General features: G+C 44.0%; 1 protein-coding gene across 1 annotated transcript in view; it reads left to right on the top strand.

The window, feature by feature from the left end:
- The first annotated feature begins 168 nt into the window (after window positions 1–168).
- The window catches only part of pde8a (phosphodiesterase 8A), a 42,991-nt gene continuing 15,209 nt past the window's right edge, over window positions 169–27,950 (top strand). Inside the window, exons 1-7 of the mRNA XM_076731592.1 lie at window positions 169–1,659; window positions 22,213–22,269; window positions 25,153–25,343; window positions 26,670–26,726; window positions 26,886–26,940; window positions 27,234–27,322; window positions 27,487–27,565. Coding sequence (XP_076587707.1) covers window positions 1,507–1,659; window positions 22,213–22,269; window positions 25,153–25,343; window positions 26,670–26,726; window positions 26,886–26,940; window positions 27,234–27,322; window positions 27,487–27,565 — 681 coding nt within the window. The 5' untranslated portion in view covers window positions 169–1,506. The remainder of the gene's footprint in view (window positions 1,660–22,212; window positions 22,270–25,152; window positions 25,344–26,669; window positions 26,727–26,885; window positions 26,941–27,233; window positions 27,323–27,486; window positions 27,566–27,950) is intronic.

The following is a 27,950-nucleotide window of genomic DNA, read 5'->3' as shown; positions in this document are numbered from 1 at the left end:
GTCCCGCCTGCAGAAACCGTCCGGACAGCGAACCTGCAGCCTGCTCGCTGCTCGCCTTTTCCTGCTTTCAAAATTCCCACGGAAAGCGGAGGACCACCCAGCGGCGCCGAGCACGACGCCGATTAGCTGCGCGGAGCTCATTTGCATTAACGTCAGTAAAGGCTGTAGGTCAATCCTTGCGGGTGCTTTTATTGGATGTGCCGCTGTCAAGCAGTGCTGAAGAATTGGAAGGGCAAACGCCAGAAAAGGCAGAGAAAAGACAAACATAAGATCAGCATTATGTAGCTCGATTCCGGCTCAGCTCCGCTTCGCCAGCCGCAGATAATCCACCGTCCCCGCGTCCAGATCCCAAAACTTGCGGACACGGAGCGGTCTTGGATTTTTTTTTTTTTTTTTTTTTTTTTTTTTTTAGATTTTTTTTTTTTTTTTTTTTTCCTCTGTGTGTCTCTCAAGCGATTGCATTCTCCAGAGGTGGTACATCCACATATTACAGTCTGACAGCCTCCACATCCCGTTCCCCCGACAGAATGAGAGAAAACCGCGGAGCCTGGTGACACCGGAGCCCGTTGCGCCCGGGTTTGGACCTCTTTATCAGGCGGATCATCCTCAACCGGGCAGCGGATGCCTGAATGGAGATTGCAAGCCACCCAACCAAGATCCCCCCGCGTCCCAAACTGGTGAATTTTGGCTGATACATGGAGTGTTGTGTCGGACTACATGGCATTATGTTGCACGGAGGGGGTTTGACATCGGAGCGACTGGCCAGCGTCACAGCCTGCGGTGTGAATATTTCAGCCTGTTGATGATGAACCGCTCAGGACTGGAGCAAAGTGTCGTGAGAACCGGTTTGTGGCCCGTGTCTTGAGCTGAAGTGGGCAACCGGATTGTTTAAGAGAGAGAGGGAGAAAGCCTGATATTTGATGGCTCCGGGGTGGGGGAGGACGACTACACATGAAACCCTGGACGCAAAAAATGGATAAAACTCTTGCGTGAAGCTGGCGGGTGGGGGGGGGGACTGCATGCTGTGTTTTTAGGCCTACTTGATAACGGTGAAGTTGAGGAAAGAGGAGAAAATGGTGATGTGGTACGAAGCAGGCTTGAAGAGGAGCCGGAGTGCGGGCTAAAACCGTGTGGGATCCGGGATCTGAGCAGACCGGCTGAGGAATAACGGAATCCAAGTTTTCCAGGACAAGACAGCTGCTTTGATTAAAGACCTCCAATTAACTTCATGTGAACAAGAGAGGGAGGAAATCAGCTTCCTGGTCGGGGTGGGGGGGGTGGGGGTAGAAAGATATATTATTCATGCCTTGTGTCAGGGCAATTGGAGAACCGGCTTTGCTGTGGCCTAGATGATACATATATGTGTATTTATATATATTTTAAATGGACCCTCGAGAGGAAGGGTGGACCTGAAGAGACGCACTAAAAGAGACGGCGAATGACACTCTTGTAGCCTCAAAGTAAAGCACTTGCGCAAAAAGAAAAAAGGCTGAAGTGGGTTGAAGCATGGGCTGTGCTTCAAGTATTCATATCTCTGATAGGGTGGTCTACCACAGTGGAAAAGAGTCCGAGGATTCCCACTCACCCCAGCAGACTAATACCACTCAGCATCAAGGAAATCCTGCCTCGGGACTACCCCTAAAACCCCCGAGCTGCAAGGTGAGGGAACCTGCATTCATTGCATTTATAGCAAAGTGTGTGTGAGAAGTTTTAGGTGTGTGTGTGTGTGTGTGTGTGCGTGTGTGTTTGCTGCAGGCCTCTTTTTCATTGATAGAAAACTATATGGTTTTTAAGGACACCATACAAGCATCTTTTCAATAGCAATGTTATGGAGATGAATGGTAGGTGTCACATGAGACTAAAAAAAAGGGAAAACCATAAAGCCTCTATAGACTTTACTGTTCAGTACAACAAGTATAGCCTCTGTTTTCAAGTGTATTTCTATTTTTGATAGACGGTGCATGACTTTCATTTGAAGCAAACTGAAAATTCCCCTGCATGACCTTACAAGTTCTCAGCTTTTTTGATTTTAGAGGACTGAGGGCCTTGATGCAGGAAAGGTCACGGGGTCGCCGGCCTCCACACTCACCTGAAGTAATGTTCTTTATGGGGGGGGACGGGTTATGTAAAAGTCAGGAAAAAGCAGACGTTTTCAGCCCCTCTTATGTACATGATGTGTGTGACTTTACAGAAGCATCTTTTGTCAAACACGGTCCTTTTCAGCTGACACAGCTTTGGCCTCCGATTCACCTCTCCGACCGTTCTGCTCCTCGGTAGGAAGTCCTCTCTTGTGGCGTCTCCTCGGGGCTTAAATTTTGCGTTTCGTGGCTAAAATGAGAAGCAGTTCACAGAAACTTTAAGCTGGAGCTGCTTACAAAGCCGACGTGGATGTGTGAATGGAAAGTGGGAGCAGGTAGTGAAAAGGATTGAGTGCCACAATAGCCAAAAGTTTGCCATCAGCGTGTTACATCATCGCAAAAAATAACAGTCCCATTTGTGTATTGGACCACAAATAATTACACTAACAGAGGATAACAAAATGTGCTGTGCCTGCTTGTGTGCAGCAACTAAATAGGTGTTTCTAATCAAGCTGATGATGATTCTTGGTATTATTTGGCATTTATGTATTGTGTAAGAGGTTACATGTGCACATAAGCACAGCCTATCGCTGTTATTCAGATTAACAGGCACATGTGTGTTTGGAGGTGAGAAAGATGATCTTTTTGTGCAGCGTGCTAAGAAGTGAAGATCCTGGGTTTAACGTGTGCTGGCAGAGGGCCTCATCCCGTTTGCAGAAAAGTCCGTAATCGCCCAATATTGAGTCGAGGGCACTTATTATATCTGTAAATGAAGAATAATGACGTAGAAGCCTCGAGCAGCGGCGCATTGATAATAAAATCAAAGCTTGTGCTGTAGCGTTTGCATCTGCAGGCGTCTGCGAACACAAAACATCCGTAAAGAAAAAAAAGAAAAAGTGTGATCTTGTGATTTAAGTAGTGCACGAGCGTGTGTGCGTGTCGGTTATCTCCACGAGCGTGTGTGCGTCTGTGTGACAGACCGCAGGCTATTTGAGGGCCTCTGTCAAGCTGAATTTTGTGGCCAAATGTCACTGCAGGATGCAGTGAGAAGTCAGTGTGACAGATGCCCCCACGTCAAGACGCCCACTGTGCCTTTGATTGAATTAGTCCCCCGATTGAGTTAGACTAATGGTATACAAATCTCTGTCTCATGGAAATGCTTAATCCCTGCTCTGTGAGGTGTCTTCTGTAACGTCCTCTGCGGTCGTCCCAGGTGAGCGGCCGGGTTTGATTTTACAGAAAAGTAAGCTGCACTCCTCACAAGTCATGTCTGCGCCAGCTTCTCGTGATGCATTCAAGGCCCAGCGATACTGCTACTGCTTGTTGTAGCTCTTTTGATTTCTTCTGCCCATAAGAGATCAATAACGGCCATTGATTGTTCTGGATTTGCGTGCACCACCTCGCTTTAATAAGGACTCTTACAGCACATGGAACTAATTTCTTGAATTTCACCTGGAATATATTTTGGGAGTGGAGACTTGGAGAGATGTCACAGGTTTATTTGAAATAGTAAAGCTGCACCAGTGATCCCAGTAGGTGTCAGTAGAAAGTAGACTTGAAACATCAGGTTGATAAATTGATCAGCTGATGATTGATCTGCGACTGTTTTTCGTTTTTAAAGTCATTTTTCAAGCAATAATGCCAAAATTATCTGGTTCCAGCTTCTCAAATGTGAGGATTTGCTGCTTTTCTTTGTCTTATGTGATTGTAAGCTGAATGTATTTGAGCTTTGGACTGCTGGTCGGACAAAGGAAGCAATTTGAAAACATCAAAATTGGCTCGAGGAAATTCTGAGAGTGAAAAATTGCTTTTTTTTGTCCAATTAATCAATAATGAAAATGATTATCAGTTGCAGCCACAGCAGATCCACATCATCTCAAACAGTGTGCTGCCTGATTATGAGGCGTTTTGTTTCCAGCCTGCATGTTTGTGCCCTGGCTTGTGTCACTGTGACTCTGAAGCCAGCGCAGACATCCATCCTCAACATCTGCACTCAGCCGGCCATCGCGTCGGCAAAGTGCATGGGTTGAGCGTTATTAAAAAAACTGAATGAAGCAAACGCTCAAACAGTGCTGTATCTCTGCTTGCATTTTTTCCCGCTCAGAGGGGGAGATAGAGAGCATGGTACAGGCGCCTGCACTGTGAGAAAGCTTCAATAGAAGTTTGGGAGTGTGATGTGAGTCTTTGTCAAGGTTACTTTACCATCTGGGCTGCTCTGGCGATGATAAGGCTCAAGTACAAGGTCCTGTGATAGTGGGCTTTTTTTTTTTGAGGGTGGGTGTGTGGGGCCAAACAGACAGAGAGAGACCTCAGCCAAACACAACACCATTTATCTGGCCTTGACTTTTCCAGTCTGATTGCCCCCACTCAAGGAACTCAAGTTACACCCCCCCCCCGCGAACATAGACCGGGTTTTAACATTACCTCTTACTATCAGTGGAAAAGGGCAATAAAAGGTGCTAAGCTTATAAGTGTCTGGAGAGTAATACCATCTTGCCTGGTGCCTGATTCCAGCCTCCGCATGCATTAACATAAGTGGTGGAATCACTCAGCCATACCTCCCAAAGCCCCCTCCCATCCCCAGAAGTGACACAGCACACAGGGTTGCTTTTCTAAACTTAAAGCCTCAGCGGGGAAACCTTCGCCAGCACAGCACAGAACTTGAAAAGCCTCCGGACCGAACACCCCACGTGACCCATCTTACTTTTTTAAGAGCGTGTAGTGCGATACGATAGGCCGCTGACCTGGGCAGCCTCGCTCCATTTGTCAGTTTTCTCTCCCACTGTTTTTGTGTGTGCTCTCTGGTCAGTCGTGTGTGTGTGTGTGTGTGTGTGTGTGTGTGTGTGTGTGTGTGTGTGTGTGTGTGTGTGTGTTTAGTCTAAGTTGAGAGTCATTGGGTAATTTATTCCAGAGGAGGGCAAAGGCTCAGCATGGTGATGAATTAATCCACTGTGCTTTTTCTGCCGGCTGAGAGGAGGGAGACTGATATTGGCTCTTTTTCCTCTTTCTCTCTCTCTTTTTCGCTTTCTTTCATTTGGCTATCAAACTTTCTGGGCTCCTCTCCTGTCTGTTGCTCTCGCTCTGTAAAAACTCTCAGATATTAACGTCCAAAGTTAATACGTTTTTCTGTCTCTAACTGACAGCTGTTTTTATCGTCACAATGACATATATTTATACACAATGGCAGCCGTCTCCCTCCGTGCGCTCATAGCAGTGACCACGTTCAGTTGACTTCAATGGCCCCGCTGTTGTCTTTGTCTTCACAGCTGCTGATTGGCTGGAGTGACGGACGAGGCTTATTTATGTCTGTTAAGGATGTCATGTGTATATGTACAATGGGTTTTTCTACCCAGAGCATGGCACTCACCCCCGGCACTCTGCCACAGTTTTGGTGCTGTAAGGCGCAATGGATGAAAACACGAGTCTATGTATGTTAAAGGAATAGTTAAACATTTCTCTTATATGTTTGTGTAGTCTGAGGGTTAGATGCCGCCTCTCGTGTCTGTACGGTAAATATGTAACCGGAGCCAGCAGCCAATTAGCCTAGCTTAGCCTAGCAAAGGCAACAAAATCCACCCACCAGCATCTCTAAAGCTCACCAGTTAACACATTATATTTCGTAGGTTTAATTATTTGCTGAACTGTTTCCTTTGCCAGAAAATGTTCTTGTTGCTGAATCGTCTTTTTTACGCATCAGCTTTTTTATGGATTCATCAAATGAGATGTAACATGTTTCATATTAAAGGACCAGGCGTGAGAGTGGTACCTAACATCCAGCTGATCAAATGTTTGGCAAAGAGGCGAATAAGCATGTTTCCCAAAATGTTTCAGTTTAAGACTGAAACATTTTTTCTTTTTCTACAGTAATTGTAGCATTTTTCCTACAACCCTGTTTCCAAAGAAGTTGGGACGCTGTGTAAAAGTATATAATATATAACAGAATGTGGTAATTTACAAATCCCTTTTTAACGTACACTCAACTGAAAACAGTACAAAGACAATATATTTTATGTTGTACCTCATCATCTTTGATTTTTGGAAATATCTTCTTATTTTGAATTTGGAAAACTACAAAAACACCTGTTTGGATCATTCCACAGGTAAACAGGTTCATTGGTAACAGGTGATAGTATCACGATTGGATCTGAAAGCGGCATCCTGGAAAGGCTCAGTCGCTCACAGGTGAGGATGGAGAGAGGTTCACCACTTTGTGAACACATGCCCGTATGAAGGATGTTACTACATGAGCTCAGGAACACTTTGGAAAACTGTTGTCAGTAAACACAGTTTGTCTGCGTTCTGTTTTTATTTATGTTTCACGCAGCATCCCAACTTTTTTGGAATCGAGGCTTTAAAATTCACCGACAGCAGAAGACCACAGCGCTTAAATATGACTTCAGCCGTTCATTATGTTTTATTTAAACAAAACATCAGCAGTGGAGTGACTGTTTCCCTTCCTGTCTGGCGTGCCTGCCGGGGCAGTAGTTGTTTTTTTTTTTTTTTGCCATGTCATTTATCTCCACTGACACATGAGGAGAAGGAGAGAGGAAGTGAGATGGGGCTCTAGAGCTCATCACGCTACAAGATGTTTGTATATAGCAGGAGATGTCTACGGGTTAAACATGCTGTTCCAGTATTTATGCATTTTATTTCCCAGAGCCAGTTTATTCTTGAGCATTAAGCAGCTCCAGTACTTGATATAATGACACCAAAGTCTCCCACTGCTGACAGCGTGAACGTTGATCCTGTGTAGAAATCAAATCAGGATAATATAATAAATCCCTTTGTCACCTTGAGCGTAGATACAGTGGGTCTCTTCATCTCCGAGCGCTTGCTCACTTATGAGGTGTCAGTTGGGTGCATGTACTTGCGAAACAGAACCTCCCATTGTTTTTGAAATAGTCTTAACAACTAAGGCCACATTCAAAGCTTGTTCTGCTCCCCCTCCAGGTTAAGAATTTAGTATCATAAGGTCAGCATGTGATAGTTTCATGAGATTATGGAAATGGTATTCTTCCAAAACAAGGCGTTACAAGTGTTTACTTTGTAGCAGCGCTCTCTGTTCTTTCTCAGAAGCTCACAGGAATGTCGATGTGAGTGGGCCCAGGTCCACCGGTGGCCTTTAGGCTCCTCCTTGCCTGCATCTCTCCCAGGTTCAGGTCTTTTTAAGATGCGCGCATCTGCAGGGGTCGTGGTGTCGAGCTACCGATGTGTATTTCAAATGTGGCTTCCTGCTCTGGGACTTCAGACTCTGAGGGCTGATCGGACTGGAGACGATCAGCGTGAGGACGAGTGCTGAAGTTGGCAGTGAGGTGATCTTTCATAGGAAATGTTCAGGAGCCAAAGACCTTGTGTGCACTTCTGACTAATCTTGCACTGTCTTGCAAATGTGGCTACCGCCACTATTGGGGTAACACACAACCAATCAGTCAGTCTTTTAATTTTTCCCCAAAGGACGATTAGTAAGTTTTCATGCCATACAGCGCCCATCAGAAAAAGAGAGCTCTAATCCTCGAGGAAACCAAATTAACATCTCGAGGTAAAGACCCATTTGAATCAAAAGTGGACTGGGTCAGTGGAAGTTTGTTCCAGAAATTGAATTTCTCAGCAAACTGTACACTTTATTTTGAAAAGCCTGTGAAGTTCGTCAAATAATCATACAGAGAATAGTCAAAGGGCAACCAAAGAAATGGTTTGACATTGACATGAACACCTGTGGGGCTTATGTTCTTGTCTGTTTCTTGCCAGGGCGCAGTCACTTCCTGGAGTCTGGAGGCTGCTTCCATAAAACCACAACTTGTAGTTTTTACACTTTTTGACTCAAAAAACAAAATAAAATGTTAATTTGTGAGCTTTAGAGGTGCTTGTAGGCTCATTATGCTAACTCTGGACAGAGCCAGGCTAGCCGTTTCCCCCTGTTTCCAGTCTTTATGCTAAGATAATCTCACGGGCTGCAGCTGTAGCTTCATATTTATCGTATCGATGGACGGTGGAGTCACAGCAGTCCAAAGAATCTAATGTATGATTTTGCTCAGAGTCTTTCTATATGTACACATTTCAGCACCGTGTTTCCAATTATCTCACTGAATTTAAGTGATCAACCTGCTTCTCTTCTCTTCAGCCTTTTTGCAGCCTGGAAAAAAAACTTCTCAGTCTATTTGTTCAGCTCTTTCAGTCGTACTTTCAAAGTTTTTCTCTTTTTTTTCATGTGAATGCACCCTTCAGATTCTGCACTGATGTCATGTGCATCCCCTCTATACTAAGATTTCTCGAGGTCCTAATCACACACTTTAGAGTGGTTTTGAAAAGTACAGCATGTACAGAACACACCATCATTGTTCCTCCAAAGGAAGAGTTCATCCAGAAGTCGTCTCTCTTGCATAGTGTGACAGTGTCAGTGTCCATAGGCGTGTTTTTGATCTCCCCTGGAAGACAGCCTCATGTGTCGCTTGTGGACTGCTGTAACCATGCACAACACACCGTGGTAACAATGCTAACAGCCATGTTAACAGCATCTGGTTACTTGAGTACTTTGGCCATTTTCACGCTCCGTCACACCACTGTCCTTGCAGCCAGAATAAACTGAAGAAAGGTTGTGCACAGTACAGTCCGCTGAAACATTCTTCCTGGGGCAAGATTTACAAAGCACTAAAAAGTGGCAGATTTAGTATTAAATTATAAACCTGATGGGCATTTCACTGCAAAATTTGGCAGCTGATCTGAAAGTATTTTAGAATCAAAATGCTCCCGAGGCTTTGACTTCATTTTGCTGCCTTTCTTCACTAAAGAAGCGCTGAGCAGACAAGAGCCTCAGTGGATTTAAGCGAACAGGCCTGCAGCTTATTGGCTGTAGTAAACACGCAAGGCGCTCATTCACCTGCTGAACACCGCATTAAGCAGGCAGCGCTCGTCTCCTTCCTCGTTTTAATGGACACAGCTATGACGCAAAACTCTCTGGAGTGTGTCCTGCCTTTTGCTCTGAAGATATACTGTACCTTCACTTGATATATCCCTTACAATTTTTATGGGGCAGAGCACAGATGGTGCTCATTGTTTTTGTAGTATGAGGTATGTGGTTGCAAGGACACATTTTGGGGTCAGCACAACAATTCAGTCCGAAGCTAAACACGTTTTGGCTTTTAATGAAATAATAGCGAATACAGCCCAGTCAGGTCCCTGTCTGGGACATTTTTTATGAGTTTGCACCATATGCAAAAGATAATATCATCGGAATGCTTAACTGTAAGAGAGCTGTAGTGCTCCAAACCATTTGGCCCTCACATGAAAATGAATTATGTAGCTCAGATGCTGAAACAGTCGCTTTCCTAAATCAGGATTTAAAAATTCACATCTGAATGTATCTACGTGTGCGTGTATTGGCCTGTAACGTTTGGGCCTTTGATATATCAAAAGCACCCGATTTAATGTTTACGCTGTGTGAAAAGAACCATTTTTTCCCCCCAATTCTGCAATGTGTAACGTTCTGTTCGTCACCTTCTTCTGAGCCAGTTGCACTTCTCCCGTTGTTACCAAACACATTATCGCGTTCAGCCGTTGCGTGTGATGTGATATGTGGAGTAGCAAATTTATAATCTAGACATTGGAAGCCATAAGAGGGCAGGAAATGTTTCAGTGGAAACTATTAGAGTAAAAGCCCCATTAAGAATAACAGGCATGCACACAAGAAACAATGAAAGACATTTGAGTGCACTTATCATTTCTAATAGCAGTGGATCAATAGTTTAAACGTTGCTGCGTCATCTCCAGCGTCCTACCTATTTCACCTGCCTGATTACATTCCTCACAGGTTGTCTGTTTTAACTGTGCGCGATGTCACCAGAATAGCTGCTTGCAGCTGTATGAGATGTTATTCTATATCACACATTATGCAACAATGTGTTTTCAAAGCAGAGGCATTTGCACGCAGTAATTCCTGCACATCAACAGCTTCCACATCATCTCCCTGGGCTAAATAATCTATAAACGGCAAACACGAGGCCTTAAATTTTGTTTTGTCCCAGGCTGTGTGCTCTTATTTATTTATTATTGGATCCTTATTGAGTGTTTTCGTGTCAGCGCTACATTGCATCACTCTCTGTCAATCATCTGAGACCTGCAGGAGAATTGGAAGCCTTTGCCGGGACATAATCCCTTGAAAACATGTTTGCTCACAAACTGTCTTTTTACATTTATGTCCTCTTGTTCATCAAAAGTTGGGCTGGAGATCATACAGTGTGCATTTTAAAATCATACGTAAAAAACCAACAAGCTGCTGTTTAGTTGACGGTGTGTCCATAAACATCAAATATGTTGAAGATGGAATTACAGGCGTTGATTCTCTAACGGACATCAGTACTGAGCTTATGTGGTTTATATTATAAACATTTTAAACTATGTCCTGCTTTGTAAATAACCTCTTAAAGAAAATGAGTATGGAAGCAGAAAGAGACCATAAAGATTAGAATCTTAGAAACAACCAAGTACCTTATTGTGAAATGTAATCAGCACTTACTTATACTGAATTTGTGAGAAAAAAAACAAACTCTCTGAGTTTAAAGTCACACATTTATGAGAAAAAAGTCAGAAAAAGCATATATGTTGTTCTTTTTTGTGGTCAAGGCACCACATCGCTTCACTTTTCAAGGTCGAATCGACCTCACACGCCACAGACGCCGCTGCCTGCCGTGTATTATGCCTGAAGTGGATGACCTAATCAAATTATACTTTGCAATTGGATTTAGCATTAAGGAAACACTCGTGATTTTAGCCCAGAATCACCACATTATCATAAGCACTTGAACTTTGAAGAGGCATTGCTGTGAACTGGACCTATTCAGAAGAAATCACAGTGATTTGGATGAGGTGGCAGCTTTTATGCATCAGGAGCTACGACACAGTGGGCGTGAGCTGCAACGCACGGCAAGCGGCGGCATCGGTGGTGTGATGACGCTAATGAAACCTTGCAAAGTGAAGCGATGTGGTTCCTTTACAAAAAAAAAAAAAAATCAGTGACTTTATTCCCAAAGAATTTCTTATTTTCTTCATACAAATGTATGTACGGTTTGGCAAAATCCATGTGGTTTGAAATCCCATTCAAGCCATTTGAAAAGCTTCAGCTGTATTTAAATTTCAAATATTCAGACTAAATTTCTTAAAAGAAGAAAATTACAGGAAGTCTGTTGCTGTCGCACTTTTTTCTGTTTAGTACTGTAATCATGTACTTTCTACCCATAGCCTATTTATTTTAATAATACGGCATAATCAGCAAAACAAATCTGGGCTTTATGTATGTGTGTTTCCAAACTTCCACAATGTGTGTATTGGCATGCAGTCATCAAATCCCCCTTCCTCGCCGTGTGTGTGTGTGTGTGTGTGTGTGTGTGTGTGTGTGTGTGTGTGTGTGTGTGTGTGTGTGTGTGTGTGTTTAAACCAAGTATAATTTGTGTGCCAAGCCCGGTGCCCCAGCTCGTGTCGCTCACTGATCCCTCATGCACCAGTGACATCAGTGCTCCTGTTTTAGCAGGTGAGGAGGAGGGGGAGTCCGGTGATTATCTAATGCTCTCGTAGCCGCCCGAAGAGCCCCGGAGAAGCGCTTCTGATATTTTCAAAAACATCTAAGCCGTCGCGGAGAGGTGGAGCCACACAGAGTTGCAGATAGAGTCGGGCTGGTGTGGCCGCCGTGAGCGTATTGCTAATTCTAATCCTCTCTTTAGGCCATAGGCCTGATTGTACAGGGAAGATTGCACAGTTGGGTATGGCTCTGGCAAGAAAGTGAGTGGAGACTAAATGATCTCTTATTCAAGCCAGACGGTCGTCTTGTGTTGCTTGTTGTTTGTGCTCTGTTTGTCTTGTTGTCATGTATTTGGCCGGACTGAGAAGGAGGAGTGGCTGACTGCAATGGAAAGGTTCCCGGTAAGATTACAGTACACTGTAGTGTCACTGGACCAAGCTCCTTTAGCTTGTCCTTTTGCTTTATTGGCCTTTGACCTTAGCTGGAATTAGCCAAGATGGGAAAGGAGAATGAGGACTACATGCTACACGCTCAACAGCTGCCCATGGTTCATAGTGTAAGTGACACTGATAGGCAGGCGGAGGAGCAGTCAAAAAAGCTTTAGGGCTTATAGCTAATAAATGAAGGGGGGACACGGTGAAAGAAAACATAAAGATGGGATCGTAAATATTCTTTGGTGTGTTTATATACAGCAAAATTGGGGTAATATTTGAGTAGGCGTGAATAAAAAGTGAAGCAGGCCAGCGTGTAGGCCGAGAGTAACGGTGGTGTTGATGGAGGCTGCTGGGGGCAGAGGAAGAGGAGAAGGTTTTAGTAAGGGGCTGCCCCAGAGCCCTGGATGGCTTAGGATTGTCCAGGTCTTATGGGGATTTCAGGGTAATCTGGATAAGGACAGAAATACCTTGAAGGTGAACATTGGAGAAAGTGCTCAGCTTCTCGTGGGTGTGTCTTCTGTCTTTAATTAATTTACACACACTGGTTGTAGACTCAGAGGACGCCACCTACGACCCCGAAACGTCGGAACACTGTGAAAAACAAGCAAAACTGATGTTTGCAAATAATTGCGTTCTCTTTTTATTTACATTTTGCACAGCATCCCAACATTTAGGAACTGGGGTTGTAAATGTTTCCTTTTCGTCTTTTTTACAAGTTTAAGTTCAGTTCCGCCTTCAGGAGGTTGAAAGTAGGATCCAGTGTTTTTGGAGCTTGACTCACACTAGGGACAAAAAGTGAGGGTATCTCAGCCTCTGCTGCTTTGATGTTGACCAGTAATTTCATTAATAAATGGCTGCATTACCCCTTAAACCAGGCACGCTTGTTGCTGTTTAGCAGATGCAGACTTTCATCGCCAGGCTGAGGAGATCTCACACTAAGATTTGAAAGCTAGATTTTGCTGCTGTTGCTGTCAGATCAGAGAAAGATAAAAGCAGTCATACAACATACAAGTAATTTGAAAAGCCAAAGACAGAAATCGGGGCGGAGAAAAGACAAATTGAGATAAATGCAACCCAGAGATGCGTTAAGGTGGAGGATGCATTGCAACGTCTTTTGATTTCTGGAGACCTGAGAAACCCCAGCCGCAGCGTCACCACCGCAGCGAGGAAGCAAACGGCCTCGCCTAATGAACGCATCTCTCTCCTGCTCCTGCTCTCCTTCTCATATCCCCCCGGGCCAGCGGGTGAGGGCTCTGAGGGTCTGAGTCTCCAGCCCTCGTCACTTGGTCTGCTCCGCTGCCAGGCCTCAGTTACTCTCCTTGGCACAGTGACGCACAGATCACATCCGCACTCGCGCCACTATGGACACAGGGTATGCACGCAGGCCCAGGCGGCATCACGAGCTGAGGGAATGCATGTGCTCCGTTGCCACGCACGTGTACATAAAGGATCTAAACGCAGTCAGAAACATAAACGTAGTATTCAGAGTGCTTGTGTGGGAGCAGATAAAACGCTGACGCTCTCATCTTCTGAGTATCTGTGTGTTCTTGTGTGCAGCGTGTGCATTTACAGGCTCGCAGGTATCAAATATCAGTTTCTTATTTTTCTTTGTTGAACTGTAAAGGTTGCGCCAGAGCAGCACCTCACGTCTGACGGTTTTTGCATGATATCTGAGGAGATGCTTGCAACACACACACACACACACACACACACACACACCAGTGAGAAACAGGGACAGGTCACCAAGGATGAAGTAACCTATCCATTTTCTGCAAACTCTGTATTTTTAAACCACAGACGTCATTCGAGGGGCGTTTGGGACTGAATTCCAGGACAAGTTCAGTCTCCTGTGAGTTACTCGGTGTCTTCCCTCCGTGTGTGTGTGTGTGTGTGTGTGTGTGTGTGTGTGTGTGTGTGTGTGCGTGTGCGTGCGCATTCCCGTATGCTTGAATTTCCGCACTATCTGGTGAGGTAGGAGAGATGTCACTGCAGACAGAATAAAGGTCAGGGCGTACTCTGGAAGCGCTGCTCGAAAAACAATGAGCGTGTGTGCGTGCATGTGTGTGCACTCTTATGCGTGACTGATTAGAGATCGCTGTATTTGGGGCAGCGTGTTGAAGATGTGTGCATCAGGAGCCTGTGCCTGCTTCTCTCTGTGGGTCTTTGGGTGTGTTCTCAGGTCAAGCTTCAGTTTTTGTCATGATATGATTTCGGTATCTACAACAAGAGGCAGCTGCATGTATAACCGGCACACAGCCTCGAAAGCTATTACTTAAATCATTAACTTACTTTGACTTACCGTTACTTAACTTACCAGAGCTAAAATAAGCAGCTGCTGGCTTTGTGAGGTGTCACTACACACCAGGAACAACTTCCTCTGTGCAACAAGAACGTGGCAAATGACCCTGGAAATCATAACCCAGCCATAATGATTCTCTCACGCACCTAAAAAGGGAAAGTGGAACAAACGTTTGAGGGTTGCAGGGTGATATCAGGCTGTGTGATGGTCGTGTTTGGGTTTACATGCGTGTCACTGTAGTATTCATGTAGAGTTTAGATAACAGGTGGGGCTTCATGCACCTCAGTCTTCAGTTACCATTTGAGATTACAGGCACGCCTTGCTTGATGGTATCATGTATTACTATTGCAAACGTTTCTCTCTCAGATTTCTATCACTGATCTGCTCTTTGTCGTGATGCCCTGTAGAAACGTCCCAGCCCTGAAAAGTGGTCCCATCTCTTATGATATTTCCCAAGATTGATTCAGTGTATTTTGTTTTTATTGTTGTTCATTTGCTTCTGGGGTTTGTTTTAATCGGCGGTTGTTTGTGTGATCTGATTGTCCTTTGCAAACCCAGGGTTCAAAGAAATGCTATGTAGATATACATAAGCACTTACAGTTAAATGTAATGTAAGATGACATAGAAATTAAATGATGAAAAAAAAAGTAGAAGTTATTTGATTAATTGATAAGTCGATTGACAGAAAAATCGTAATAATTGGTTCATTGTTTCAGTCGTATTTTCAAAGAAAATCGAAAAACAGTCATGTTTTCTACCTCTACCATCTTTCTGCTTCACTTTAATTTATATATATTTTAAACTGGACTGTTTGTCACCCAAAAAATTATTTCCTCCAGTAACTATGACGGCCGTGATTTTTCATTCAAGAGTAAGCTGAAAACTGACAACAGGCAGATTAGAGAGAGATTCAAGTTATTTGTTTTGTAAATAGATTAAAACATACGCACAGGAACGTGCCGACATGGAAGATTACAGCCGTTAAAGGAGGAGCAGAAGAAGATAAAATATAGATGAGTTCATTTAAAGCCTGCGCTCATTTACTGGTGCCAGTTATTCTGTCGTGTCACGCGCACACAGATGAACGGCTGAAGGTGAAAGGAGGCACATTGTTCATCTCATGACTGCATCTGACAAATAATAACAAAAAAAACCCCACCAGGAGCTATGGCATGATTAGAATCTAGCTCTGCACATTAAAAGCAGTGAATGAGTGTCTGTTAGAGCAGAAAGTTGGGAGGATGTCGTGGTTTTTGTTGCAGGAGGTTGAGCTCTCCTCTGCAGCGCGTTCCACCAGACGTGCAGAGGGAGAGAAAGAGCGAGGCAGAGACAGAAATACAGAGAAAGCGAGGATGTTCTGGGACAAACCGATCCACAGTGGCCTAGTTTCCCTCAGCCATGCCAGTGACTCAACTAAAGTCTTCTGCCTGGCTGAGTGTGGGCTTGGTCACCATGGATAAGACATGTGGACAGAGCCAGAATACACACGGTTGCGGTTATTTTTCTAAACGGATGAACTGCAACTACATTAACACGTTAGATGATTTTTCTTTGGGTGGGGGAGGGTGTGTTTCTTTCATCATTTTACTGCCCTTTTTCAAATACGACCAGATAGAAATATTGGACAATCTGAAATATGGCGCGTTTTATTCAGCCTTTTTAAAGCATCTGTGCTTTCATCTGTCGTCTGTGCGGTGCATGTGAGTATGAAGAGGGGGTGAAATAAGCACATAACAAACTTCAGGTAACGGGGGCGGAGGGTTTGTTTGTGTGTGAGCCCCTGCGTGTGGATGAGTCAGTGGGTCTGAGAGCAGAAAATAAAGGGAGGACATTGAAGGAAAGGAAGTGGCGGTAACATGGGAAGTTTTATTAGTGTCTTGACTTCTGGAGTTACGGCTTAGTCACTGCCAATGTGCGTGATTCCTGCAGCACCTGTGCGCTGAAGTGATTGTTTTCTATATCCATTCATGCAGGGGGTTAAATGAACGCCTAGAGAAGAGAAGTAAGTAGTAATATGAAATCCCTGCTGAGAGATCACTAAAAAATACCAACACGTTCAGCTCTGAATTCCAGCACATAATCATCACTTTGTCACTTTATCATTTGCTTCACACTGGGCCCAGAACCAAAGGGGGCTTGAAGATGAAGAAATAATGGCACATCTGATAGTTCAGCCTAAAAACCAACGTTTTTTTGTTTTTTGTTTTTTGTTTTTTTTGTATGTGGGTGTGTATGAAATTGCTCACTCTCTGCTTTATGGTCTACTTTATAGCGTGTTCGCCATTTTGTAGTGGTGTTCCAATGTCTGGTGAGACCTATATAGTGAACTAAAAATATACCACAATGCGCTGACCAGTGCAGTGAACAACTGACGGTCACTAAATGAGCACCGCTTTAACTACCATCGTGCTGGATGAATGGAATGACTTGAATAGTGTCCAGCGGTGTTAATTGCCATATAAACGCTATATATAATGCTGCATAAAGTCCCTGTATGGTGAGTGGTGAGAAGTGAGGGATTACAGCCATAGTCGATAGAAGGAGACTATCCCAGAATGCACTGGGCAAAAGGCAGGTTGCAGGTCTTTTGCAGGACTTTTGTAAAATGTAGATTTACGTTAAATTCATTTGGCTTTTTCATTTTGCCCTTTGGTCCACATATAAATACTGAATGTTAGAACGGAAATATTGATGTTACTCAGTTTAGTGTGCGCTGATGTTACACATGAGTCAGTTTTGGTGTGTGTGGTCTACTGTGAGCAGTGTTGATTGTAAAGTCTGAGAGCAGCAGGAAGGAAGGACCCGTGTTATCTCTCTATACTGTCTATATATAGGTGTAAGACTGCTTATTTTTTCCTTTTTTTATTCATGATCGTGACAAAAAATATGCTTAACTTCAACCTTACACAAATCCAGATAATAATTTCTATATAATCATCATGACTGACCTGCGAGAATGGTGTATCTCCACAAATGTGGACTTTTCAAAAGAAAAACAGCCCATGTTTTCAGCTTTGGTGCTGCTTTTTCCCAATAATCCAGTGGGTTTTAAAGTGGTTTATTTATCTTGTGAAGCAGGAAAATCTCCTCAAGCAATAAAGGAACGCTTAATCCTTCACCAAACTTGGAGATACACGGTTTTAATTGGTGCTTTCATTTGAAGTTTTTGCAATGCTGCTTTTGTTGTATGAAGCCCAGTGAGTGGAGTGTGATGGGGTGTTTGCCAGGCCGCTCATCGATCTGTCAGGGTTAGACCTGGTTGCAGGTTTGAAACCCCATTGTTATCGACGGCTTCGGCACAGATCTATGGGCAGCAGGTGTAAGTGGCCGCGCATGAAAGTGAATTATTCTCTTTGAGGTAACGCACACAGCATGGGCAGCTAGCATTGCTATCTGAGTGGCTCAGCGTGTGGCGAGGCTGATGTGTCACTCAGTGCCATTTAGCCCGTCACTTAGCTCAGTGTGTGTTAGAGTTTGTGCGTCTGACCCTCAGTCTGTCTGTCTGTCTGGTACATAGTGTGCATCCACACCTGTGGCTGGGACTGCTCCCCTTAATCAGACCTAATGAGGAACATTGATTCATCTCCATCTGATTCACACTTTTAGACAGGAACACATACACACGCACACAAACCCACACGAGACACCCCACCACTAGTTGCGAGGACACTTTTGACTCCTTCTAAGGAAGAAATGCTGATCCCGTCTCGAGTTGCTGTGCGGTCATCAACTCTGCGTATAATACTCTACTCGGCCACATGTGGAGAAGTTTTAGGGAGAGACAAAGTGACGTTAGGGAGCTGAAGAAGAAGAAGTGGTGGGAGGGACCGAGAGCGTGTTCGCTGGACAGAGCAAAGGGATCTGGAGACTGTTAGCGAACGGGGCAGCCATGCACGTTTTCCTAAGAAGCACGAGCAGGGCAGGCATCCCAAGATTCCCTGCATCCTGGTCCCAGCTCTGGGGTGGAGGAAGCTGTTTACTCTTTCTATCTCTCACTGCTGACGTCGGCGCACCGAACAATGTCATCCAATTTCCTGTTTTTCACTTTAGTGGAAAGCCACTCTCCCAGTGTGTGTGGTGTAGTGTGCGTATGTGTGTGTTTGACTGTGAGTGTGAGACAGAAAAGCTGGTGGGCTGAAGGAGAAGGAGGAGGAGGAGGAGGAGGAGGAGGAGGAGATCTATAGGGCAGGATACACTGGGAGCAGGATATAGGGTCAGAGGCAACTTTGCTATGTAAATACATGAGGTGTATTGAATGAGAGGAGCAGGGCGCTGCAGACTGTCCTGAACGCAGCTCCAGATGAATGGAGGCACGCAGCAGCGCCAGCGTGGTCGGAAAGGTGTGATGTCACATGACATAAAGCCGTTTCATGCCGTCAGCCTGGAAACTGAAACTCCAGTGTTTTTGGGCCCATTTAAAAGTCTCCAGGTTTGTTGTAATTAGATTTAGGGATTTAGTTGTTAACCAGATTCGCCGGATTGCTATCAATGCAGACATTGACCTTATTAAAGGGATCTGACGTTTTGCCGATTATGTGGACGATCCACCTTATGCATACAGTTTCTTTATCAATATCATGATAAACGTTAAGGCGTCTGCTTGCAGCTGAACTTATTTCAGTCACTGTCGGACATTGACTCTCTGGCATCCCTTCCAGAGATTCCACTGAGTTCCTTCGACGTAATATTAAAAACATCGGCCTCCGAAATGACCATAAGGTTGAATCAGCATCTCCTTCACGATGGTGGGATTTATTGCAGAACATTAGTGGCATTAGTTTCAGCTCGATGTCCTGATAGCAGAAAGGTCAATGAGGTCCCACAGCTCATTTTTGTCCTGGGGGTGTGTAAGGGGTAATTTGGCCCTGGAAAATAGGAATGCAGTGGCGTTGGGAATAATGCAATTTAAATAATTGAAATTAATGAGGATATTTTCAGATCAGCAAAACCACATATTAAAAAAATAATCTTTAATACTTGATGCTAATGACCCAACTTAACTAGAAAATCAAGACAAACTACAAGGTCCAGAATGCATTGCACTCCACTCAGACCTCTATTGTAAAGTGTTTGCGCTGCGCCTGCACTACTCCCTGCTGCTCAACAAACTTGTCATCTGATTAACAAGTGGCCCATGTGCGCAGAGAGCGAGAGATCCCAGCGTGACCGGTACCACGCAGCAGCGTGCAGCGACAGGGCGGGACGTGGCTCACGTAGACTCGCTCGCCGTGTCGGTGCTCCTCGCCTGCCTGCCCGGCCTGCATGCTCGCTCACTTCCCATGCTTTGTTTGCCTCTGGTTGAGTGCCAGCATGATGTTTGCGGGATGCAAATGCTTAGCTGAGTGATTCATTGCAGTGTGTGCGTGTGTGTACTGTACAAGAAGAGTGTGTTGCCCGAAGAGGCTGGCAGACTGGTTCAGCTATGTGTGTGTGCCTGTGTGTGCCTGTGTGTGCGTGCGTGCGTGTGGCAGGCTGGCTATTCGAGTAACACAACCTCAGCTGCAGTTGCATTGGTTGTGTCAGTGTCAGTTAGTGCGGGAAGTCACCCTGGATGGAGACAGAGCGCCGCATACTGCTCTCGCTCGGCCCTCAGCTAGCTGGAGGCTCTGCGGTCAAAGCCCATACGTCAAAGACCCTGACCTCAGCTAGTTCGCCAGCGAACGGCATTGCAGCGGTAATACGATTTCTACGTGTAGTATATTTTTGTGCAGCCACCATCTGTGACATTTACCCAGCAGTCGTCTATAGGAGAGGGAATGTTTTGTTTGACCTCCACGGGAAAATGAATGGGTAGTTTGAATCTCTAATCAAAGTGAATCAAGTTGAGGCCTGAGTTATTTGTTCTGACACACATGTTCAGAGTAATTGAAATCATATCTGACAACAGGAAAACTAGGTCTTGCTTGGTCAAAGCCTCTTGGAAAAGCATTCGTTTGTGGCATTTCCATATGTTAGTCCCTATGGCCTGGCACACACACACACACACACACACACACACACACACACACACACATGCATACTGTCTCTCCGGTGCATCATGCGACCAGGTCCTCGTGTCTGTGAAAGATCAGATGATCACAGAGCATCAGCTTGCAGCCACCCTGATGCCGTACTCCTTGTTTATGGACGGCGACAACAAACGGCCTAGTGTCATGATGACGTCAATTTGGCTACAACCGAGGGCTAATCAGCTTTATTTTTTTTTGCCCCGCCCCCCTCCCTCTTTGTCTTCGCAGAACTTTCAAAAGGCTTACAATTTAGCAAGAAGTGATTTACGGCTGCCCGGCACGCTCTAAAATTCCTCTCAGTATTCCTCCTCACATGTGTAGATTGTTTACGGCGAAGAGGAATTCTAGAGGGATGGCGGTCCGCAAGGGGCTTGGTTGCTATGGTTACTAACCCCTGAGCTGGGTTCCATTTAGCAGGAAGGAAGCTAAATTATTTGCAGACAGAAAAGAGTAAGCTCACGGAGGGAAAGTGTAATGAGTTAAAAAACCTGTGTGTGTGTGCAGTCTGCCTTTTTTTATTTTAATTTTTAATTTTTCACAAATCTACAGTTGAATTAGAAATCAGGAGATTAAATTACAAGCATGTGTTGTTGCTGATTCAGTCAGAGGTGGAGGTATATAGATGCTCTACTGAAGTAAAAGAAGTAATAAAGCAATTTGAAAACACTTTAGCAAAAGTCCTGCTTTCAAAATCTTAATAAAATGAAAGTACAGCAAAATATTCTGAAAGAAAAAGTAGAAGAATGGTCCCTTTAAATGTGTTATATACTCCATGTGTTCAGAGATTATATTATGGGATTATTATTGCAGATTCACGTGTAAGCAGCATTTTACTATCATAATAAGTCAAGGTACAGCTAATTTTAACCACTTTAATATTATTTTACTGCACAAAAGCTCCAGTCTTTGTGGTTACAATTGGGTCCTAAAACCAGTGATGTAAGAAGTATTCAGATCCTGTATTTGAGTAAAAGTAGCAAAAAGAACCTTAAGTATAGTAAAAGTACTTATGATTAGAGACAAATGGTCCAGTTTTGAACTATATTATAGTATTGATTTTTTATTTCTAAGGCAATTATCTGTAAGAAGCATTTGGCTTTTTCTTGGTTGATATAGAAATAATGCTACCAATTTTAATTTAGGAAGTTTAATTTATCACAATATTACGTTCGGTGATCATGTTTTGTATGGAAAATGAACTAGTAAGAAAAGCAGTCATACAGTAAAAATGTACAACATGTAGCATCATGCGTGGAGTGTGTGTAATGTACAAAGTGTACTGAAGTATAACGGAGCAGAAACAGTAAAGGAAGAGCTCAGCTGTCGGGACGTGGTTGAATACAGCGGATTTTCATGTGCTCTATGTCTGTGATCGCTGTTGACGGGACTTTCTGTGCAGCACTGCTTCTCCCATATCCTCCCAGAATAAGTCTGTTTAAATGTCTGTTTCATTACAGTTTGTTCATAACAGGTCTCTCTGGGGTCTAACTGACCCTAAAACATAAGTAACTCACAAATAAGTAAACACTGTTGGCTAATACTGCCCATTTCTTTGTGAATCGATAGATGTGTGTTCATGCAACATGCTAAACACGAGATGTTTCTTTTCTGTGGTGTGTAACAATGTTTTATGGTCATTTCTGTGTTTTGTCACCTTCATCGAATGTGCAAGGGTTACCGCTTCAATACTTCTCTGCATAATGTGTTTTAATAAGGGCAGAGGAAAAGAGAAGGGAGACGAAAACTTGATTTTCTTTTATTATTACTGTTCCTCATACAGCAGTGGGGTGAAGCAAATGTCAAGAACGTATAAATATGATGAAATATCACATTTGTGAAGTGATTTCTTTCTAATCCTTGTATTCTTCTTGTTATCTTTCAGACCACATTAACAGAGGTGCAATTTGGACCAATGAAGCTATTTAAAGACCCACTTCAGGTATCGTAAAACAATGCCAAACATCTGAATGATTGATGCTTACGGGCTTGAATGCATTAAGGCTTCCCAAGGAACAGCACTGCTCCGGCTAAATGTTTATATCCATATCATTTAGGGGCTTTTAGCTGAGCTGTCGAGCTCAACTTTGTGTGACTGTCAATATTTGGAGGCATTTTTCTGGGATTAGTATTTCAAAACGTCGCCGGCTTCTGTTTGCACTCCGAACTAATCTTGAATTTCTCAAAGATAGCACACCTCGCGAAGAGATTAAAGAAATAAAAAGTCCCCGTGCAATCGTTCAAAGCAGAAGAAAACACTGTTAATGGAGGTATTGTGTGCGATGCAGCCTTGGGTTGTCAAGGCAACAAGGCCAAACATTTATGACCGAGGACATACCATAATGAACAAAGCACGTTATGGAAGAAGTGCACAGAGGATCCATGGACCGCTTTCGTCACTGCGAATGGGGCTTTCTCTGACGCTCAATGCTTCATTATGCGCTGCGCTCGTTCCTTTGGCATGCGCTGCCGCCGTTGTGTGAAAAACCCCCAAAAGTCAAACGTTTTATTAGTCTTTCGAGCAAAAAATGCCAAACATTTGCTGGTTCCAGCTGTCCGAATGTGGGGATTCACTGCTCCCCTTTGTCCTGTTTTGCAGTTAACTGAACATTTTTGAAAATCGTTGTTAGCCGCAGCCTTCGTGCACGGCTCCTTTCGAGTAAGATACACATTTTAATTATGATCAAACCTCGACAGCTGCTGAACTTGGAATAACAACGATGATGTGAAGCCGGTGAGAGTCAAAGAAAAGCAACACGCTGGACGTCCTGTAATTTAACGGCGTGTGCGCAGACTCGGCTTTATTGTCTGATGCGCTCCAGCGTGACCACAGTAGGAAAACGAGGTAGAGAGATATCCCCTTCCTGTTTTTGTCACTCACAGCTGATCCTGTCGTGCCCTCCTCCTCTCCACTCCTCCTCTTCTCTCGCCGCTCACAGGATCTGGCCGGGCCCTCTCTGTTTTCAACAATGATGTTTTCTAGACAGAGCCATCAGACCCTGCCAAAGCGCTCGCTACCCCCTTCGAACCATTCCTTTCCCCTCCTGCTGTCTTTGTCTGTCTGCTGCTTTCTCTGCCTTTTGTTTCTTTGGAGCAAACACAGTGAATCCTCTCCTTTAAAATATGCTTTTGCTTAATTGTGCTTTCAGAGACTGGGTGTGTTATTACTGAGCCAGGCGTATCTGTCTGGTCTGAGAACAGGCATGCGAAAAGACCTTATCTCAGCCTATATTACCCCGTTCCTCCACCTCTGCGGGAATGTTGACTTTTCTACCAACATCCCAATGTGGAATTCTGATCTAATTCCCCGTGCGTACCGAACATAGCTGCAGGACTCAGTGGTGATGTATTTATGACACTTATTGCCGCTTGTAGGGAAAATGCTCATTTGTGGAATATGGTTCGCATTAGCTACACCCCTCTCAGACGCAGGGGCTGAAGCTGCACTTCAGTGCTTGAATAAAGCCAATCGTCAGAATGAATCAAAAGGACAACTGTAAAAACAACCGATCCTCTATCCCCTCATTGTGTGGAGGACAGTTTTCTGCACAAAGTCAAGTCTTTGTGCCCTAACTCAATTTTACAGGTGTGATGCAAGCTTGAAACTGCAGAACAAACTTTCCCTTCTTTACGTTCATTCTGCTCCCTGCCAGCAGTTGGAGATGACGTCTGTTTGAGAGAGTGACTCATGAATCTACTCTTAGTGCAGCACTGCTCTTGGAGGCGGGCCTAAATCTCTGGTCCAGTATTTACGCAAGTAAGGGGTTATATGAAAGTATGCTGGCAGAGGGAGAGCATGCTCTCAATGGCTGTTTTGATGGTAGCAGCAGCACTTTCTGCCACAGCCTTGGCAGGCCGGTGGGAGGGGCCGCAGCCAGTCAAGGCCACCTCGACTAATTGTGTCATAGATCACGGCAGCGGACAATAAAAACTCTGACGCACCCGAGTGCGAGCTGAGCCTGATCAATCAGGGCCTGTCCAGCGGAGGCTTGAGGGTCACAGTCGAGCCCGCGCTGCAGGCTGATTAGGACGACAGGCGCAAATGAGCATGAATGCACCAATGATGACTTGACAGCTCAGAGCTGTTGATACACCGAGGCATCAAAACCACATTTCACTGTAGCTCTCTCTCTCTCTCTCTCTCTCTCTCTCTCTCTCTCTCTCTCTCTCTCTCTCTCATCAGATCACAGCAACTTATCAGCTAACCCTGTAGCTCTCTAAAGTCTGACAGTAAATAATAAGTACTGTAGTTTCTGTGTAGTTGTGACCAACAAAGAGATCATATGTCTAAATGTAGCTTTGCTCCATCTGGTACAAGTTAGATACACAATACAGTTTCTGAAGGCCTGTGCGCGTTGTTTTGCTTTCTTTACGTTATCAGTGACTAATTTTCAAAGTATATGTTTAATCTCCAAGCGATCTGTCCATTGACAGCATTTTGATAATTAATTCATCATTTAAGTCATTTATCAAGAAAAATATCAGAAATACATTTGTTCGATTTTCTCAGATGTGATGATTTGCTGGTGTTCAGTTTTTATATCAGTGTAAATTGGATATCTTTGAGAATCAGCCCGTTTTTTTTCTTTAATTCTTAATACCTGTTTGTATACACTCGTTTGGATTTGTGATTTTTGTGATGTTTATTAAAAACTTTTATTTTAAAGCCTGTTTCTTCTTCACACCCTGTCGATCACAGCTCTTTGCAAAGCCCAGATATTTAGAAGTAATGTATTTTCAGTAGAAGTACTAGCATGTACGAGTTCCCTTTAAAAACACGAGTGACTCAGTGGGATGTATATGCGTCATCTCTCTGTCTTTGCAGGTACTTTTAGTTTTTGCCAAAGAGGACAGTCAGAGTAATGGCTTCTGCTGGGCATGTGAGAAGGCCAACTTCAGGTGCAGCATGGCACGAACACCGGAGTCGGCTCTTGAATGCTTCTTGGAGAAGCATCATGACCTCGTCATCATTGACCACAGACATTCCAGACACTTTGACGCTGAAGCACTATGCCGGTAGGCCAGTCCTCTCATCATCAGCGTTCCTGTACTTTATGTTGAATGTCTAGAATGATGTTGTGCGGTGGTTCCCAACTGTTTTTTGCCTGGGGTGCCCCCACAGCCCGGTCAGATGCCACTGTTCAGCTTTTAGGTCAGTGTGGTTACATTTGCACCACTGCCACTGGAGTGGTCGAAGTGGGACGCTTTCAACCTTTTTTTTTAGCTAACTACTTCAACCATTTAATTAATGATTTCAAATGTGGCCATTACTTCCATTTGTGCAACTTTTACCTAGCTATTTTAACCACTTAGGAAATTAATTCAAACATCTATCCATCACTTATAAACTCTTACACCATTTATCCTGTACTTTTAGCTAACTGTTTTAACCGTTTATCCATTACTTTAAGCAATTTCTCTAATTTAGTTTATCAAACCTTTAGCCAAGCTAACTAATCTGTCACTTTTAGTTAGCATTAACTCTTTGTTTATCCTGAACTTCGCTGTCTTAACCATTTATCCACCACTTTTAGCTAATGTTTAGACGCCTCTTCTTGCGTGTCAACTACTTTTCAAGCACTCTCAACCTCAACATCTTGTGTTCAGATGTTGCAGCTGGCTCGATTTGTGGATTTCTTTTAATTGTAATTACTATTTTATCAGATTAGTTGAGCTACTCCACAATCTTTCCTCGTGCCCCTTGGTGACTGCAGACGTCCTCTGTGGGGTGACAGTGCCCCTGGTTGACAGTCACTGGTGAAGTGGACACAGTTGAATTGACTTCTGTTAGTGACTGTCATCCAAGGCCAGTGACATAATCCAGACCAGATGATTTTGATAGGACAAATTATAGCGCTCCTTTTCATGTGTTACAGTACGATTGGGTAAATGGCAAGCTCAGTTTGGGCTCACTAGCTTTCATCGCATGCTACCTAGTGGAGTCAAGTCGATGAGAAATGAGTGGTGCCTGCCCATACCACCCTCTATCTTTAGCCTCTGCCCAAACCAAAAACACATTTACAAACATTCATTTGCCCTGCCCAACGTGTATGTTAACCCTATTCATTTTGGCCAATCCATATGTTCAGTGTACACGCACAGGCTCCGATGGGGAACTAAAGGGCCTTTATGACCGCTGGCTGGGGAAAACCACAGGCGGATGAGTGGCCCTGTACACTGCATTCTTTCAGAGGCCTAGGCCTGCTCACAGAGCTCCACCACTAGGCTCTGCCTGGCTGGGAGAATCGGAGCGTGAAAGACTGAAAAATACATTGATTTGATGCCATGGGCTTTTCCACCAGCCTGCTCACTGGCTAAAAGGCTCCCTCTGTTTACATTCAGGTCAATTAGAGCGGTCAACTCTTCAGAAAACACTGTGATAGTCGCCGTTGTGAAAAGGTACGTACAACTTGATGCCCCCCTCTTCTTGTCGTTTTTCCTCACTGTCTTTTTAAGTAGCTAATGATTAGGACTCAACGGGTCATACGGAGCAAACTTCTGATGTTCTGTAAAGAAGCATTTGTCACAGCGATGTTTGATGTGTGTTCTCTTTTTAAGGCCAGACAGGGAGGAAGCCTCTGTGATGCCCCTGATCAATGCCGGCTTTAATAGGGTGAGCGACAATGTGTGTGTATGTGTTTTCCATTGTATGTGTTTGTGTTATTCTTTTGATATGTTTTCTTATATCCCTACTGTCAACACTCACTGTAAGGCAGGAATACAGATTGTAAATCCTTCTTGTCTGCTCAGGAGACGTGTGCATTGAGCTCCCTGTACCTGAAGCATTGTTACTCGTGGCAGTAGCGGCATTATAAGATATCCTGTGATGGATAAATTGATATGAAAATGGGATTTTAGTTGTCTCTGATTGACCAGTGTTGCCTTGTGTTGCCCTCTGACCCTCAGAGATATGTGGAGAATGCCAATATGATGGCCTGCTACAATGAGCTGCTACAGTTGGAGCATGGAGAGGTGCGGGCGCAGTTCAAACTGAGGTGAGTCGTGTATCATACATTTGGCTGCATTTTAGAGTAACCGTCATTCAAAGCTCTTGCATTGAGTGTAAAACATCAGAGACAAGTCCACTTTTTTATGACAATTTACACTCTGCCTGTTGCATACGTTAACAATGATTATATTGTCTCTCTACCTGTGCAAGGGCTGGAAATGCTATTTTCACAGCTCTAGAACAAAGCCAAGAGGCCATAGAGATCACTTCTGAAGATCAAGTAATTCAGGTGGGTTTCTAATCAGCTTATATACTTCTATTTGCTTTATTATAATCAACAGTTCATCTTTCTCTTCCTCCCCCTGTCTCCCCCCTCCTTCTCTTTCTTTCTTCCTCCTGTTTTAGTGCCTGTTCATGTCTTGTGATCCCAGATCTTAGTCGTGATAGTTGCAGTCTCTGTCCTTCTGAATGGCTCCTTTTGTTAACATCAAAGCGCTGTATTAGCCTGTGTTAGCACGTTATGTTTTCACACGAAGTAAATGTTTTTTGAGCTGCATAAAATAAGCAACAAATGTGTGCCTGCTTCTCTGAGAACCCATTGTTCTGGTTGGCAAGGTTCATATGTTGCTGGAGGTCATCATCCTAACCGTGTCTGAATTCACTGTGGAACAGTA

Source organism: Chaetodon auriga, chromosome 1 (assembly GCF_051107435.1).
Source record: "Chaetodon auriga isolate fChaAug3 chromosome 1, fChaAug3.hap1, whole genome shotgun sequence".
Lineage (NCBI taxonomy): Eukaryota > Metazoa > Chordata > Actinopteri > Chaetodontiformes > Chaetodontidae > Chaetodon > Chaetodon auriga.
Note: the sequence above shows the minus strand (reverse complement) of the source record. Positions and strands in the feature narration are given on the sequence as shown.